Source organism: Lytechinus variegatus, chromosome 4, assembly GCF_018143015.1.
Source record: "Lytechinus variegatus isolate NC3 chromosome 4, Lvar_3.0, whole genome shotgun sequence".
In the NCBI taxonomy this organism is placed as follows: Eukaryota; Metazoa; Echinodermata; class Echinoidea; order Temnopleuroida; family Toxopneustidae; genus Lytechinus; species Lytechinus variegatus.
Window position 1 is genome coordinate 50,316,386 of NC_054743.1, and position 19,338 is coordinate 50,335,723.

The 19,338-nt window shown below is 36.8% G+C and overlaps 1 protein-coding gene across 2 annotated transcripts in view; it reads left to right on the forward strand.

Moving 5' to 3' along the window:
* LOC121414247 (sestrin-1-like) overlaps window positions 1-19,338 on the forward strand; it is a 49,938-nt gene that overhangs the window by 25,746 nt on the left and 4,854 nt on the right. For both annotated transcript variants that reach the window (XM_041607360.1, XM_041607361.1), the window contains 3 exons: window positions 13,792-13,974; window positions 15,484-15,681; window positions 18,062-18,194. In XM_041607360.1, coding sequence (XP_041463294.1) covers window positions 13,792-13,974; window positions 15,484-15,681; window positions 18,062-18,194 — 514 coding nt within the window. The remainder of the gene's footprint in view (window positions 1-13,791; window positions 13,975-15,483; window positions 15,682-18,061; window positions 18,195-19,338) is intronic.

Below are 19,338 nucleotides of genomic sequence, written 5' to 3' on the forward strand. Positions count from 1 at the left end.
CTACCTTCACTCAAGTGTTGTGTGAACGATTTAGGGGAGCACTTGAGTGGAGCTCATGCTTTTTAATAGATTAAAGTGAAGCCTTCAAAAAAATAATTAATTCTGATAAATGCTATTATTTATGCGTGGATTGACTAGTGACACCCCCCCAAAAAAAAAAAAGATAATGTATTCTATTAGAATGGATAAAGTGAATAGAGCCCTATTTGTTTGGACAATTTTCTAGCATTTTTACACATTTCTCTTTTAATAGCATCATACATGTAATAATAATAATAGACATTTGTTTATCTACCTAGAAACTATCTATTCCAAGGCACATTGTTTTTATTAGTATTATTATTATTACCCCGGCTTTAGCTCAAGCTGCCTTTCAGCGCTCGTGCATTCAAGGAATTAATCCTGCCGGGTACCCATTCACCTCACCTGGTTCGAGTGCAGCACAGTGTGGATGAATTTCTTGCTGAAGGAAAACATGCCATGGCTAGGGTTCGAACTTACGACCCTCTGTTTGAAAGGCGAGAAACAGAACCACTAGACCGTATGACGTGCCCATCGTAGAAGATTATTATTATAGGGTATTTGATTCTTTGCTTTTTGAGGGGTATGCAAAGGTGCATTGAAAAAGAAATTGACACAAACCGTGTATATCAGAAAGTCTACAGAATATAATGAGGGCAAGGATATTATTTCCATAGTCACCACTTTAACAGGCTATCTATTATTGCTTCATGCAAGATGGCTTCTAGGTCATGCAAGGGTGGATATTTGTTCGGCCCATTTTCTCAAGGTTCCCGATGAATGATTTCACTTGGTGCATGTATTACAATGTCATATCAAAATAAAATGTTCTTCAAATGTGTAAAAAAACACATTGGGCAATAATTGTCTCTGTATGACCTTAATTAGAGCAGCAGAAAATAAAAACAGGGGTATGGCTATTTTAACATTTGATTAAGAACACACCATTTTTTTTCAGTTAAAAAGTAAAGTAGAATCAGTGCAAGCAGAAAAAGGGAGCATTTTAATGTGCCTTCATGAGAACCAGGAACATTTACACAGATTTCAGCAGCTTATAACAATTGTGTAGGAATTAGTTTTAAAAATATTGTTGCCTTATGAGTAGCCCCCCCCCCCCCTCTTGGGCTCTTTAACACAAAGGTTTGCATTCATTATAGCAACAGCCAATCAAGATCCTTGTGCCATACACATTTTTGCAACCCACAAAACCAGGAACAAATCAGAATTACCCTTTTATGTATTGGCAATCCATTGCAAACCTTTGTGTCACAGGACCCTAGTAGTTCTCTCAAGTTCAAGGAAATGGCCGGCATCGGCAATATCCGATGGGACCACGGTACAAAATTCACAATCCGATGAATCCAACATACAATTCTCGTAAACTTATTTATCCATCACGTGTACAGATGTCACCTTACCCCATTTGTATTAAACTTTGAAGCAATTCGTAGCAATGTTTTGCCCAAAGGTATGACATGCAATCAGACTGCCCTGGTACATGTTTTGGCCTGGGTTTGTTTTGTTTGAAGAGTCAAGAACAAGACCCCTGTAACATGAAGCACAGCAATTGATTGGTGTTTGGATTTCTATGATTGATTGCAATAATTATTGTGCATGATCAATAGTAAAATTCAACCCCACGATCAATCGCTTAGCTTTATTTTACAGGCCCCTGGTGACCTCAACTGTTTACCAGAAGGGCTGTCTGCACCAGCCTGAGTTTTAAAATTAGCGCGCTATTTTTGATCCGGCAAATTATCCCGATCTGATCAATCTCAAGATTATTTGTAATGGAGACACAATTAACACGCTGGTTCGTAGGATCAATCTCGAGGTTGCAATCCAAAGTCAACCTTGGATTATTTGCAAAATAGCGCGGTATTGTACGAATTATCCCGCTAATTCGCAGGTGCAGACGCAGTCGGGATTGTTTATTCATGTTGTCAGACCATAATGCATCGATGCCTCGCTCGAGCAGGAATCGCTCTTACGATGGTGGAGACGAGAAGGGGTTTCTTGAATCTCGAGATTAATCGCGAAGAGGGGCAATCGGGCTAAAATCTCGAGATTGAGCAAACTCGGGCTGGAGCAGCACTGCCTAGAGAGTTATTAATGAAATTCGACTTTGGTCAAGGTTATTAAAATGGTGAACTTGAGTCTTGAGTTGAGAGAGCAAGCCAGGGTAATCTTGGCTGCTGGAAATATACTGTACATGTTAATGCATTGTGGTCAGATCATAGAGCTATTACAGATCTATCCTACATGTACCTGTAGCTGAGCTGCTATTAAAGGGTGGATCCATGATCAAAGCCCTTTTGGGGCAAACAAAAAAATCTGAGTCTTGAAATGTTCATTTTGTACAAATCAAGAACAAATAATTGCATCCTTTTCCCTTTTATATTGAATATTGAAAATGTGAATAGACAGAGAATTTGCTGCAGATTTGCAAAACTTCTCATAATTTGGAACACTACTAATGTGTGTGTGTGTTTTTTTTTTTTTTTGGGGGGGGTTATTCTGAGTATTTCTTTTTTTAAAACTGGCAAAACACACAAAATTTGAACGATTCCTGCCGTGTATAATTGTTTTATAATAGATCTTCGAACAAATACTATTCTGGGAGCTGGACTGCAGTGGCTTTTACATACCTGCCCTTAAGCTTTGTATTTGGGGTTATTTATATTAAATAAATCACCCTCCCTGTGAAAACCCCCATCATTTGTTAAAAGTACTTGTAGAGCATCTTTAGATCTTCAGATCGGGATTACATGTATTTGTAAATGGCTCGATGATTGAAAACTCAGGCTCAGATGGCCCTCGCTCCTGTGTTACGTGTACTTGACAATAGCAATTTGATCGCCCAGATAATCATTGGTGGTGGTGATGACGACGATGACGACAAGGAGAAGGATCATCATGATCATGATGAGATGATCATGATGATGGTGACTGATGATGATTAGTGTTGCTCATGATTTCAATCAAGGCCTTTATCAAATCTATATGCATGTATTCATACCCTATCTACTGTACAGTACTTGTGGCTGTCATTTTTATTCAGCCAAAATTTGAAATGTCATATTTTTTAAAATATATTTTTAATGATTTTTTGATGCCATTTGTTTCAACTTGTTATGGTGGTGGACTTAACCTTTTTAATGTTCTTCTGCATGTATCCCTCTATACTTTTCCCCCTATTTTCATCTGTTTCCACTTGTGGCACTCCTATCCCCATTGTCCATTCACTTTGCTGTTCAGTAAACCCCCTCCATCTCCCCCACCATGTCCCCCACCCTCTCCCCTACTCTGTCTGTCACCCTCTCCACCCACCCCCATCCATTCACCGCACATTGTTGTGTGACGGAAAGTTGCATGTGACATTCACGTGCTGGAAACATTTCCTGTCATTATAGGCTACATGTAGGTTCGTTGTGAATGCCATCTGTACATTATCAGGCTTCCTATCGGACAATAACCTCTACTCAAGTTCAACATGCAAATTAAAGGCCTCTGGGATATAATGTACATGTATGGATACCTGTACTAGGCTTTCGCATCACAGAAATAAATGTTTCAAACTTTCAAAGGCTATAATTGGCACGTGGCAGCAAAATAAAAAACATCGATCTGTTTTTTTTTCAAACCATCCTCCTTAGACTGTATCGAATACATGTACATATGGAAAAATACCGTTACCTAGCTGGAAGATTATTTATCATATTATCTCCAGAATTTTGGTGAATTTCAGTGTATTTCTGTGTTTATTATTGTGCATTATGCATTTTTGTTTTGTATACGGTCTATACTCTCCATTGACCCAGACCTCTCGCAGTATGTACATGTAGGCCTACATGTTACCAGTATATGATCTTGCAGTAACAGTGTATTGGTTTCACACATTTGGGGGATTTCATTTTTTGCCAAAGGACTAGCTCCTATTTTGCCTCTCTTTCATTTAGTCATCTTTAGCGATTTCCAGATTTCAAATAATTTTACATATTTTTGCTCATTTTTCAAATGGTTGTGAATTAATATAAGAAGAATTAAGTCCACCCCCCCTGTTGAAACAATGTCTGACAATGTTTTATCAGCAGCACCTTGCCAAAGTTTGAACTTATTTGTGAGCAGCTTTTCAATTTTCATTTGAATTTTAAAAATAAAGTTTTTATGATCTATTGTTAAATGTAGGCCCACCTCTCATGGTCAGTCAAGGTCTAACATACGGGCCTATACAGTCTACAGATAAATGTATTCCTACCCAGTGATCAATACAGAAATAGGTCAGTTGGACTGTTACATGTAAAAGTCAGCCATCCATCAGCCGCCTGTTGGTCACTATCGCCAAAATTATCTCAACAACAATAAATACAATGTGGGTCAGGAGGTGAACAGATTATTTTTACATTGGATATGAATTGATTTAATAACCTCCTGTGAATTTGTAGGCCTGCATGGCCCAGATTTAGTATTAAAGGGGTACTCCAGGCTGAAAATATTTTTATCTAAATAAGTATTAAAATTCACTAAGTAAAATATTGAAAATTTCATCAAAATCTGATAACAAGTGACAAAGTTATTGAATTGTAAAGTTTAGCAATATACAGTTAAATGCATGTCATCATGAATATTCATTAGATGGGCTGATGATGTCACATCCCCACTTTCATTTTTCTTATGTTTTTGTATGAAATCATAATTATTTCGTATTTTCATGTGAATCATAATGTCTCCCTAATAATAAAGTTGCTGCAAGAATATATAATGCACTTAATCAGTTGTCATTCCAATATTTTTGGTTCCTGGAGGAAAAAAATGAATAAACCCAATTTCATGTAATAAATTGCAAAATGAACAAGTGGGGATATGACATCACCAGTTTACTCATTGAATATTCATAAAGACATGCCTAGAACTGTTTATAGTAATACAAATATTGAAAATGACATAACTTTGTTATTCCTTGTCTGATTTTGATAATATTTTCAATATTTTATTTATCTCATTTTCCTCATCTTTTCAAATCATATTTTTTCTCAGCCTGGAGTACCCCTTTAAAGGCATTCCTGTCCAGTGCAGTGTAGCACCTACATGTACACTGTAGGTGGGACATTCAGCATAAACAATATTCATAATGATCTCCTCTTCTAAGTTACAGTACAAGCATATTTCTCAAACCAGTATTCATGACAGCCTTACAGGTCACGTCAAGCATAGAAAAAAAGTTGATTTTAATTTTGAAAAAATATTAAAGACATGCATTGTAGGCCTACTCGCTTGATTCGTCTCTTTCTATTCTATTAAACATTTTTTGCTTGGTTGGACTTGACCTTTAAGATTGGTCCGGCCCCACCCCCCATCATTTAAAAAGGAAAAAAGAGAAAATCTGAAAGGGAATGAATATCCTATGAGCTTGTGACTCTGTTTGTACTACTCTATGAAAACTGGACCCAAAAGGTGTAAATGGTCCAGTAAACATTGTTTGCCAAAAGGCTCAACATCTAAATAACCCTGTTTGGGTATACAAAGGTATTAAAGCATTTTGTTAGCCTGACTCTCAGGCTACATGATTGTTTCTATTTTAAAGTACATGTACCCCCTCCCCCAGAAAAAAATGTATGAAATCTTCACAGGGAACAAAAAACTGAAATCCATTTCCTTTAATCCATTTCCACCATTATCTTTGCTCTCCTCTTTCTCTTTTCACTTCATACGTCAAAAAGAATTGCCAATAGAATATATCAGCCAGGAATATCCTGTTTTCCTAAGTGCGAAAACAAGTCGAATGAGTTTAAATTTGACATTTTATTAATTCCATTTTGTGGTAGGCTTATCGACATGTTTCTGAGGCACCTGACATCATCGCAAGTTATTTGTAGAATTGAACTTGATAGCAAACATGTCATGATGAAATGTGATGTGGGTGGACTTTAATAATATGTTTTATTTGCTCAGGTGTATCTTATTCTTTGATTTTGGGTTTGGCCTTTCTTGTAAATTAAATTTAATCTATACTTGAAATTTTCTTAATCCCTACTCAGCTGCTTTAATCTTGGCTATTTTAAAGATAAATTCCAGTATTGGTAACGATCTCAAAATGACTTTTTACAGAATCTAATATAATGACCACCCAGGTGTCTGTTTGTATGAATAAAAAATATGTGCCAAAGGATTTTGGAAGAAATTGTGTAATTGCTGAGAAATAAGCAAAATAACCGCGGATTCGGTCACTTCCGTCGGGTGTTTCTTCCAGCAATAATGATACACTGTCCCACGTGTGCCTATCTGTGTTGGTGATCTTCAGTGTAAACATTTTTCAGCGTAGATTTCAAGATTTCACAAAGTTCAGTTTATACATACCAGATCTAGATCCTCGATGATATACTGACAATTAAGCCTGGTTTTACAGACTTTCTCATGAAATCAGTGTTTACTGCAACTACTGGCATTTCTCTTTGATTCCTACTTCTCACCAGCAAAAAGAGTCTGGGGTTTCAGACTAGAAACATTTAAATGGAGAGGATGCCTGTTTGGGCACTCGCCCGCTCTCGTAGGATAAATAGCTGGATAGGTTCATGGTGGAATTTTCCACTGTTTTTAGTGGCTTCCATACAAGCATGTAATGGGAACAGTGTTGTTTTGTTGTCCCAAGGAGGGGGGGGGAGGGGGCAGGTAACCTCACCATATCATCCCCCATCTTTGCACCGATATTACATACATATACATGTAGCCTCATGCATTGATCATAGCTTGAGATTTTTTGCTACGTCAATTATTATATGCCTTTATAATAAACAGACAAAAATAAAACAGAATATAAAATAATCCTGTCGATGTTTAGTATTAAAGTTATGCCAAGCAGCTAGCTATTTTTCCTGGGTGAAATCTTATTTGCATTGGCTCGCATTCAATATTTCTTGAAATACTTTAGAAATTCATTTCCAATTTTTTCTATTTTGTGAGAAAATGAATATTAACCTCTTTTAATAAATGAATGCCTTTTAATCTACACATGTACATCATCTGTATCCTACTTCTTTCATACTGCTCTGTATGAACTTTACAGTATACATGTAAAGGCATCTCATGTTTAGTTGCTGGCAATATTTCATATATTTTTTTTCTTGATTTATTTATATTATTTTGACAGGCAGCTCTAATCTTTTCGGTTGTCCTTCTGTCAAATATTAATGAGACCAAGGTGTAAGGCTTTCTATTTTAAGCCAGCAGTTTGACATTCAATCAAAATAAAGTCTACGTGCTCAGACACTTTATTGCTGATGTATGTGCAATAAAGAAAGGAAAATATACGAAAATTATTATGTTAGTACTAGTGAAGTGTCAATAGTGATTTATCATGATATCTTCACAGAGGTGATGATCTTTACCTTTCAGAGTTCACCCAAAGAATCAAGATATTGAAACCTATGTGTTCTACTTGTTAAACTGTTCTGACTCGTCTTTCAGTCGGATGGTCATGGGTTCAAATCCCAGTCGTGGCCTGTTTCCTTCAACAAGAAATTTACCTACATTGTGCTGCACTCAACCCAGATGTTGTACCTAAAACAGGATGAATTCCTTGAATGCTAATCGGTGTAAAGGGCAGCTCGAGCTAAAGCCTGGGGTAATAGTGCACCTCGGCATAAATTATTTCTACTGGAATTTAACTGGAATCCCTGTCATGATTATTACACAAATTTGACAAAAATTGTTTGTTTTATACAAGGATCATGACTTGCAATAGAAGCATATTATCCCCCCCCCCCAAAAAAAGGGGAAAATAAATAAGACTTAATAGAATAAAATAAAATGAATAAATAAAGAATAAAATAAAATGAAATGAAAAAAATGAATCAATAGATGGTGAATGAATGAACATGAGCATGAATAAATAAAAAAAATAAATGAATGAAATAAAGAAATAAAATAAGACAAATACAAATGATGCAATGAATTACAAAAAAGAGAGTGTTTGGTATCACTTTCCCTCACTAGCATACCGTTTGTGAAAAAAGGAAAATTGAGGGCATTTTAAGATTTTATAATTTATCATGTCTGATTTCAGATTTCAATGACATTTTCAGCGTTGTACTTGCATGATAATTCAATGAATTCAACCCAAATTGCCGATGGGGATGGCCTGAACTTTGAAGTACATGTACATTGTAGGTGTTAAGTGAGCCAGCAATTGAATCCTCATACTTTGATGTTTACAGCAATGGCGTGTTGACATCGAGCAATTGTCATGGTAATAGGTTCACCATGCAGTGGATATAAAGCCAGTCAACAGATCCAGGGGCCTTGATGTATGCCCCTCCCCCTTGACCTGTAACATCATGTATAGGAGGCTGTTCTCACTACGTTCCTAAAACTAGTTTACTGGAAACTAGTTTAACGCGTAGTGAGAACGGTCAAAGCGGTCTTGGAAGCGATCTTCCAAACCAGTTTGGAAAACCATCTCGCGATGTAGTTTTCAAGATCGCTTTGCCTCGTTAAAGTGGTTTTAGCGTAAGTGAGGACATAACCGTTCTTCGGGAAGCGATCTTCGCTCATTTTGAGCGCGCTACTCCACACGACAGGTGTAGAATGCCTATGCAGCGGTTTTGAATTTCGCGCGAAACGTGTCACCCTACTGAGAGCGTTTCCATAGCAACAAGAGTGCTTTACGTGAAGTGATTTTGAAAACCACTTTTGTGTGATCTAGTGGGAACGCTAGCAAAGCGATCTTCCAAACTGGTTTCTAGTAAACTAGTTTTAGAAAGTGTAATGAGAACGGCCTCTAGTCCTACCCTATTCCCCTTCCTCCTCTTCCAATTGAAAAAGTGTACAGATCCAGAGACTTTGATGTACCTCGTTATGACCTTTGACATCACGCCACTTTTGCTTCTCCATTGCATTATGTTTTGCCAAGCTGCTCAAGAGTGTCGATTTTCAATATTTTGATCAATAGAAATGAACACCAAAAGCACTCATTTGAGACGACAATGCAGCATGAAAGTGACAAAATTAATCAACCATTTATCTGTCAAATACATGTACTATGGCCGAATTCACTCACTATTGGTGGTTTTTAATCACTAAAGGTGGTTTTTAAAACCATCGTTTGAACCATGGACCTACTAGAACCCATGGTTTATCAAGATTTTCTGTGTAAATTACACAATTTATTTACCACATATTTTTTTTCATGAGTCTTGAAAAACGGTGGACTCATGAATAAAAAAGCGTACTTAACTTAACCATTGCAACATGCGTCAATTTGGTGCACTGTGACAAAAGCGTGCATCACTCCATCAGCATTGGACATTTTTTAATATACGCAGTAAATAAAGTATAATTTGTACAGGAATTTTGCATAAACCATGGGTTCAACCGATAATAATGAACCACCTTTGTGAATTCAGGCGTAAAGGTCTGAAATGGTGCAAAAGTTTTCGTCGTCGTGTCAGCAAAAAAATACACTCCACTGAATTTGAAATCTACATTGTTATTCATTTCAGAGCTCCTTATGTCAAAACAACTCCTCAAACTTCTTGACACAAATATATTAATTTCAAGCCTTCTTCAGCGTTATCAGAGTTTTGTGGACACAATAGCCGATAACCAAGGGAAGATAACAAGAGAGGTTATCTTTCTGAACATGACAGGCCAACTCTCACAATAGGAACACTTCTCCAATGTTTGGAAGCTGTAAACATTATGCAGGTCTACCCTGGATCAGGGCAAACGTGTTCTCTATTCCTATTGGCTGACAGTGACCCGGCCCAGTACAAGCCTCCTATGTTATGCCCCCCCCCCCTTACTATATCACCTGATTTTCAAAGAGTGCTGGTATTACTCATAGCCAGGTTCAAATGGCAAATACATATTTTGTACTAGTGAATTTGTACAGTGCTATACATGTACATGCAATGTGTATGAAGCTTCATTGTTTTATAATCCCTTGTACTAAAATGCTTTTTTTATAGCATTTTGACTTTCAATAACAAACTTCTGTTTAGAATAAAATGATATACATTCTTGTATAAAGTGTACATGCTTTTATCTCTACTTTGAATCCAGATTTTTGTGAGAAAATATGGTATTTTTGTTCTATACAGTTAGTTTTTAGGTCTACTATTAAAAGCCTTTCTGATTTCGGCTCTCTATACTTCAGGTGATTTTTGTGAGTTTAAACGTAGCTTTTATAACATGGTGCAAAATGAACATCAAAAATTTGAAGTGCCAGTTGGCCTGATATAATTTCTAAAACTTTTCCAGTGGTTTTAAATTTAATGAGTGTTGTTATTCAAATGTTTCTTTATTGAAGCCGTGCCCCCCCCCCCATAAAAAGATAAAATTTGCTGTGAACTTTGATAATTATTTAAAGTGTATATTTGACTTGATTGAAAATGAATTCCTAGGTAAGCATATAAAGTAATTTTATTTTTATATACATATATTTTTTTTGGGGGGGGGAACTTTCCTTCATATAAGTATCATTTTTAGTCCACTGCATGCACTGCTATATTTTTAATCAAGCTTTTTATACCTGTTTTGTTGGATTAAAAAAATTATCTAGAAGATTGGCAATTGGGAACAAGAAAAGAATTGTCAGAATCCGTTACTCCAATGTACATGTACAGAACATTTGTTCTGGAGTGCCACGGTTCCTATCCAGATTACATGTACTTCATGGTTGTATGAAGTAAAAACTCGTGTCTCACCACGTGGCTTTAGAAACACCTGTTTGGCAAAGTTGATATGCCCCACCACGTCTGTTCTGTTTAAAGCTATATGATAGTAGTTGCAGTAAAACACTAATTTCGTGAGTAAGTCTGTAAAACCAAGGTTAAGTATGACTATATCATCGTGGATCTAGATCTGGTACAGTTTTAACTGAACTTTGTGAAATCATAAAATCTAAAGCTGAAATACGATCACACTGAAGATCGCCAACACAGATAGGCACATGTGGGACAGTGTAGTATTATTTCTGGAATAAAGACCGGACGGAAGTGACCGAATCCGCGCTTATTTTGCTTATTTCTCAGCGATTACACAATTTCTTCCAGAATCCTTTGGCACATATTTTTTATTCATACAAACAGACACTTGGGTGGTCATTACATGTATATTAGATTCTATAAAAAGTCATTTTGAGATCGTTACCAGAACTGGAATTTATCTTTAAATGTTGTACATGTATGAATAATCAACATTTATTTGGGATAAGGTCATACTATTAATTTAAGCTTGCTTTATGTAACTTTTAACTGGTATTACTTCGCGCTGCATGAATTTGGCGTATGAAAGGGAGAAAAAATAGTTATCTTTCTCAAGAGACAAAGGTATGAGGCAAAAACAAGTTTGTCTTTGGGAATCCCATTTTGATGTAATTTTATGGGGCCTTCTTGCAATCTAGCCAAATGTGGGTGCAGTGTAAGATGCATGTACATTTTATCCTAGATTTATTAAAAGGACAAAAAACTCCATGGAGTATCCAGAAGTACATGTACTGACATTAACAGACACAACACATATCAACTTAAAAATCGCCATAAAAAGACATTAATTACTTGAACATGTAGTTGATCCATGAACTTAACTCTTTGAACCCTGAATTAATTGGGACGGTCGTGACCCTCGCCCTAAATTATTTGCAGATATCATCATCGTCACCATCAGCACCATCATCATCACCACCATCGTCATAATCACCATACATGTAACTATCACCATCATAATCATCACTATTATCATTATCATCATCATCATCACCATCATCATCACTATCATCATTATCATCACCATTACCACCATCATCATCATTATTATCATCATCACCATCATCATCACAATCATCTTCACCATCATCATAATCACAATCATTATCATCATTATCATCACAATCATCACCATCATCATCAATATCACCATCATCATTGTCACCATCAACGTTATCATTATCATCATCACCATCATTATAATCATCTTCATCACTATGATTATCATCAACGTTGTCATTATCATCATCACCATCATTATCAATATCATTATCACTATCATCATCACCTTCATCATCATCACCATCATCATCACCATCATCATCATCATCATCATCATCATTGTCGTCATCATCATTATTTTTGTCAGCATTTGTTCCCTCTTACTGAAGGTTATTAACGATCATGCCATGAAGACACTCCTTCCTTCCACTTTTCTTTAGATCCTGAACATCCTCATTGTTCAGACCAACCTTATTGCTTTCCTTCTTCATATCATATATTTTCATTATTTATTCCCTTTTGCTTTTCCACCTTCCATTTTATCCCACCCACCTCGTAAGAAGCATTAATGACATTTAGCTATTACATGTACTTGAAGTTTATCGGACTCCACACAAATAAGACCCTGATTCAGCATTTAATACTTTTATTATGTCGCTGTCACACGATCTCTAATGATGTATTCTGCAGATAATAGATTCTTACTGCTCAAGGGTGACAATGGTGTAATTGATGAGCAAATAGTTTGAATGTTGACTTGCTTGATCAAACATTAGACGTCAGGCGTTATTGTGACTGATACATTGCATCATGACTCAGCAAAATGATCTTTTCATAGTAGAGGTTTGGAGAGGGTGTTGATGTTATAAACGTGAATTAATTGATTGCTGTCAAGTACATGTATGTACATGATCATGTAGCATTTATATCATTATTCATTTGACTATTATTCATATACATGTACATATATAAAAGCACAAATATAATAATATTAGTGTCAAAGAAGCAAGTACAGTGTTATACTATTATTGAAACGTGACTTTTGTATGAGTTTCCATGGCATCTACAAGACAGTATGTTTGGCTTTGTGGAAAGTAGGTTTCTTCTCACACGAGTTCAAACTGGACTAATGTAACAATCTACAGAGTGGATATGACATATTTGAAATCATATATTTTTATCATCATTATTATATTGTCAGCTCTTTTATCTGGGCTTTTCATACAATGAAATGTTGAAATATTGAATTTACTTTATCATTGACTATCGATAAAAAAAAACCTACATGTAGCTTGTAAATGGAAAGAGTTCAATGTTTTCAAGTTTTGTTTTGCACTGTAGGTTTAGGTTGTAAATATTTGATGTTTCCTGGGCTAATTTCTCCTGGTATTTTGTAGTGGCTTTACGAAAATAAATTTCTTAAATTTCCCTACATGTGTATGAAATGCCTTGATTATTTCTGAATATTCATTGTTCGACTTCCATGGTACCGGTTAGGGATTGCATTTTTTTTTATACTGCAGTATACTGCAATTAATAATGGTCCGAGAAAACTTGTTCAAAATTGGTATGATTTATTTGTTTTCCCCCTCTATTCACCTTCCCTTGATTTACCTCTGGCCTTTTAGTAATTCTCATATCCCTGTAATTTTTCATTTTCTATGTCGCCTTTTCATTTATTGATGGGTCAGCCTAAATATAAGGATTTTTTTCTTTTTTGGCTGCTACCCCTAAGTACAATTCTGAACCATATTCGCAATTTTTAGACTGTCTTGTACACCAAGTATGTATTTCAACTTTGTATCATAATTTATATTTGTTTTGTTTTTTTATGTGAAGGTTTTACTGAGAGAATAAATCAATTTGAATTTGAATCAATTTAATTCCTTCACATTCCTTTACTTTCTCCGACCCCCCCCCCCTTGCTTCATTTCTCCCCTCTCTGTCTGTCTGTCTTTCTCTCTCTATGTTTCTCTGCCTCCACCTCTTCATTCTCCCCCTGCAGACAGCTGCCCGTCACAGATGCTCCTACGTGATGAGACTACAGGAGAGCGAGTTCTTAGCCCAGGGCGGAGACCGGGAATGGTTACAGGGGTTGGAGCACGTACCTCCTAAAATCCAGGCCCTCTACCAGCTAATCAAACTCCTTTCTCACCGGCCGTGGTTAATCACGCAAGAGTTAATAGAGGTCAGTGTTGTTAATTATTTTCCTTAAAGGAAAATGAAACCTTTGGAACAAGTTAGCATACAGATGGGAAAACAGAGCAATCAAACAGATCAATGAAAATTTGAAAAGTCTGACAAATAATGAGAAATAATGAGCAATATACATGTAGCGATCACTAAATGGAGATCTTCAGGGTGGCAATTCGGTAAAGTGTGTGATGTCACTTGTGAAGAACTCTCTTAGTACTTTTTGTATATATTTTACTTAAACTGCCCCTTTTATCACGTTGATAGATCATGTATTCTTTCAATAGGAGGGCATGTAATACAGATTTTCAAAGAATGCATTATGGATAAAGAGTTTGTATCACCATAAAAAAGAGCAAAAATAGACATTTTGGGGTTATTTCATAGTATACCAAGGGAAAGTTGTTCACATGTGACATCACACATCTTTGTCGCATTGCCAATGGGGCGATCTCCAAAGCATTAGTGATCTGGATTGCCAAATGGTAGGATCTGCATGAAGTAAATTTCATGGATCTGTTTCTTTGAGTTTGATCTACCGTTTTGATGCAATTCAACTGATTCCAAGGGTTTCATTCTCGGTAAATTGAGTTATGTACTCAATATTTCTTGCAATATACTGTAGTTGATAATTCCATGCTACTATACACAGTGAAAATCCTTTTAAAAAAGTCTGTGCAAAAACTAGAGTGTAGAGATATTATTGTTTGATTCTTATATTGTTTTATTGCATGTAATTTGCTTTAAAATGGGTTATTACACTCTGTAATTAGTTGCTTTACACCAATGTTGTGTAATTCTATTTCACCCAGTCTATCAAAAATAATAAAGACATGTCTGTACTTGTTGAGAACTCGGATACTCTGTTAACTCGTCTATAAAAATCTACTTGTTTACTTGCCAAAATACAAGGTTAAAAATAGAACTGTAAAGTATTACAGTTTATGCACTGGTTGAAGTCTTATTTAAAGTTCAAAAAACCATTGTACCACGGGGGGAGGGGGGGGGGGGGAGATATTAGATATTCAAGTAGCAAGGTATTAAGAAATTGTGTATAACTTTTATGTTTGATTAATAAAATCTCAGTAAATATATGAGGGATACTCGTACCAACAATAGGTAATTACTATATTAGCAGTGATAAATGATAATAGAGCTTTATTTATTTTATTTCTGGGATGGAACGCCCTATCAGTATTCTCACTATTTGGGGATACTGTCCTACCAACACTGTATAGGGATAATAGTGATAAAACTCTGTATTTATAGTGATATATTATAATCATTTGTGATTTTAGTTGCAGGGTTGCCACTTTTTAGCCTTAAGTCTGAATTCTGACATTTTCCACATATTTTTTTGCCATAGAAACCCCCCTTTTCCACATAGGGAAGGGGTCATTCTAGATGATTTTCAGACTTATATTCAAAGTGGCATCCATGTAATTATGACAAAATATGACCATTTTCTCATTTTATTCCTTCGTTTCTGTTTTCTACCTGATAGAAATTACTGAAAGGTCCCCACAATTGGACGTTATCAGAGTTGGTCCAAGCATGCGTTCTCATCTCCCACTTCACATCATTACCCAGCTTCATATACGGCTGCGGCATCAATCCTGAAATCGACATGGATGGAGGTCATACGTTAAGACCGCCCTCGTTGTCAGACGAGCCCGGTCTTTCAAATAACAATAAGCCAAATGTAAGTCTGATCTTAGGAGTAGCAGTGTTTATTTCAAAATCCAGAGTGGTTGTAAAAGATAATTACAATTTTCAGATATTGGCTTTAAAATTCAAAACCTTGGAATTGATGTACAATCTTCATATGGGTTGAATTGATTGTAATGGTCTGAATTCACTCAAAAAAGTTTAAACTAGGAGCAGGTACCAACCACCTCCACCCCCCCCCCCCACATATCGTTTAGTTTCCCGCACTGGCATTAAGCACTTTGTTCAGACTTGCAGAAATAATTTTATCATTACATACATGCTTGTAAAACCTAGGTGGGTGTTAAAACCCCTATTTGAATTTGGGCCAACCTATTTCAATACCTTTAAAAATACAAAATTTTAATAGCTCCTAGCAAGTAAATTGACTCTTTGTGTTTAAATGATATACATTGTATACTAGGTCTGTGGTGTTCAGTCTTGATAGAAATAGAAGAAAAATTGTTAGTGATCATCTTGACGCAAATGCATCAGGTATTCATTGTATAATGTTTCGGGTGGTATACTGTATGCAGAGACAATGAGTCTCATTATTTACCCACATAGCATAGATGTCCATAGAATACAAAGAGGGACAGAGTGGCCAAGGTATTCACATTCATATATTCTTCAGAATGTCCAATATGGCATGAGAAGTCGGTCCACCCGTCAACCCCTTCTCTCCTCACTTCAGAATGCTTGCGCGGGGAAGTATTCCCCTCAAGGTGTGTACGTGCTCAGCCAGAGAAACTCAACACCGGCCTCCCTTAGCCAAGTGATCTATTGACAGATATAAGGTTACTTCATTGCTGTGGAAATCGTCACCCTCTAATTACCACTTTGTTACATGGAGCAGATCGTTTTGGCATGATCTTGCTTTTCTTGCAAGCGCTTGACAATGTTATGACAAAGTGTTAGGCTGGTTGGTCAAGCGGTCAGACTCCTCTATGACCACTTCTCTATGAAGGTCATCTCTCCATAAAGGTCACTTCTTTGGACAAGGAGATGATCACTCTCAGATTGGAGCCTTCTAAATTGCAATACATGGTTGTGTGTACGGTCCTTTTTTTTCTTTTCTTGGGGCCCTTTACACAAAACAGCGATCAAATGTAGACACCTTAATTTTTGGATTGCATTGATTATTACAAAAAAAATTAGTTGTATGCAACTGATTATGGAAATTAATTGTTTCAGCAATCATTAGACTATATGACCCAAATTCACAAAGGTGGTATTTAAAACCATTGGTTGAACCCATGGTTTATGCTTATTTACCACATGTATTAAAAAATGTCCAATGCTGAAGCACCCTTTTGCCACAATGCGCCAAATTGATGCTTGTTGCCAAGGTTAATTACGCTATTTTATTCACGAGTCCACTGTTTGAAGAGTGCACTTGATTCAAAACACTCGACTCATGAATAAAATAGCATGGATAACCATGGCAACAGACATCAATTTGGCGCACTGTGACAAAAGCGCGCATCAGCATTGGACATTTCTTAAAATTCGCGGTGAACAAGTGTAATTTATGCAGGAAATCTGCATAAACTATGGGTTCAACCGATGGATTAAAAAAACATCTGTTTGTGAATTCGTGCCAATGGGTCCGGGATGCAGTATTGGTTATGGGTCAGGTAGGCATTTCATAAAGCTGACTAAAAAGTTAATCATGACTGGAGCATGGTCTTAGGTGCTAAATGAGCCACTTAGGGTTATGTCATGTAGGACAAGAAAGGGTCACCGGTATTGCGTAAAGTTATTCCTAACTTACAGTGTTATGAAACACCCTCCAGGGGCCTGTTGCAGAAAGAGTTGCGTTTAAACACAGTTCAAAATATCAAGCTCAAGTCCTGAATATGGGTGCTTCATTGGCTGAAAATCAAGTTGCGCAAGAATTTTTTTAGTTGCGTTTGATCGCAACTCTTTCTGCAACAAGCCCCTCATCTGTCTGTGCACAGGAGCATCTCTCTACATGTGTTTACCTGAACATGAGTTCAAACTCTTCTTTGTAGAATCATAGAACGTGAGAGAAATGTGGCATGCCATTTTATTTCTCACTTTCGATTTCATTTAGTTAGGTGTGGAAGTTGATGCAGTTCGATATTTATGATAAAGGTGAATAATATTAATTGTTGCAAAATTCATGATCTTTCTCTTTTTTTTCTTCAGTGAGTTCAAGACCCCTACATCCATCTGTCGTGCAAATGTATGATTAAAAATGATAATAAAAACAACAGGGATAACAGCAACAACAGCAAATTGGATTTCATATAGCGCCTTTTCCAGAGGAAACAAAGTGCTACAGATTCTTTATTCAATCGTTGCGAATGATCATACTGGATCCTCTCTTTTTTGTTCTCCAATGTTTTTAGGAGGAGTCTGCAGGAGGGAATGTTGAGGAGCTGGTACAGAAGATGAAGAACATTGAGAAGCAGAGCGACACTGAAGACTCCCAAGAAGAGAAAGTCAAGAAGTTTGAGAAAGTCCGAGAACAGAGCGGCCAGTGTAAGTAGATCCCTTCAACTGGCCTTGTCTAGGTCTGATGCTGTGACTTGCAGTCACACTTAAAATTTCAGTTGCGTTCTGTTTATTGCTGCATCACTGCATTGGTCAGATCATAATAATAATAGGCATTGATATAGCGCCATCTATCTAGAAATATTCTATTCCGAGGCGCAGTGTTATCATTATTACCCCGGCTTTAGCTAGAGCGGCCTTTAAGCGCTCATGCATTTAAGGAATTAAGCCTGCCGGGTACCCATTCACCTCACTTGGGTTGAGTGCAGCACAATGTGGATAAATTTCTTGCTGAAGGAAATTACGCCATGGCTGGGATTCAAACCCATGACCCTCTGTTTCAAAGTCTGAAGACTAATCCATGGGGCCACAAGGCTCCACAAGGGAGCCACATCATGCTTAAAGAATGTGCACTACCGCAAATCAACCAATCAGATTATGCGTTAGATGTGTGTGTTGGCTTTATAGCATGACTGATAATTTGCGCATAACTCTGAGAAATAACCCCAGGTCTACATTAATGGGTTAGATAATTGTGTTCTTTTGAGGAGGGAAAAATGTATTTCCTTTATTTTTGCTTTTTGGGGATGATTGTCCCCTCCCCCCCTCAACAATTTGCATGATCATTCCATAAAGATAGTGCCAGGAAATTTTGACGACTCTCCTTTTTATGTCTTGTGCAGCTTTTGAGCCAATTTATAACATTGCAACACCACATGACTTTTTACCAGACAACGCCATGCTGAGAGTAGATCAGAAAGGGGTGGGGGGGGGCATGATTATCCCCCCACCCCAGTCCTGAATATAGCTCAAATAGCCCAGTCCTTTGAGAGTTAATCATGCTAATAGGAGGAGAGGAAGGACATGACATCCATTCCTGTTAAGGTCAAACATAAACCTGGCAACGAGTGGTAAAAAAAAAATGTGTCAGGATTGGTGTTCAGGTGTTACACATCATGGACATAAAGAACAATCCTTTGTTGATATGCCAACACATTATGATGTCATCTGTGAAGTCATCATTCAAAAAAGTGCAAAGGAGGGGTTGGGGTGCAAATGGATAGTAACATCACTTGGTGTTATTATTAACAAGAAAACAACCTCAGACATAGCAACGACTAAAGACCTTAAA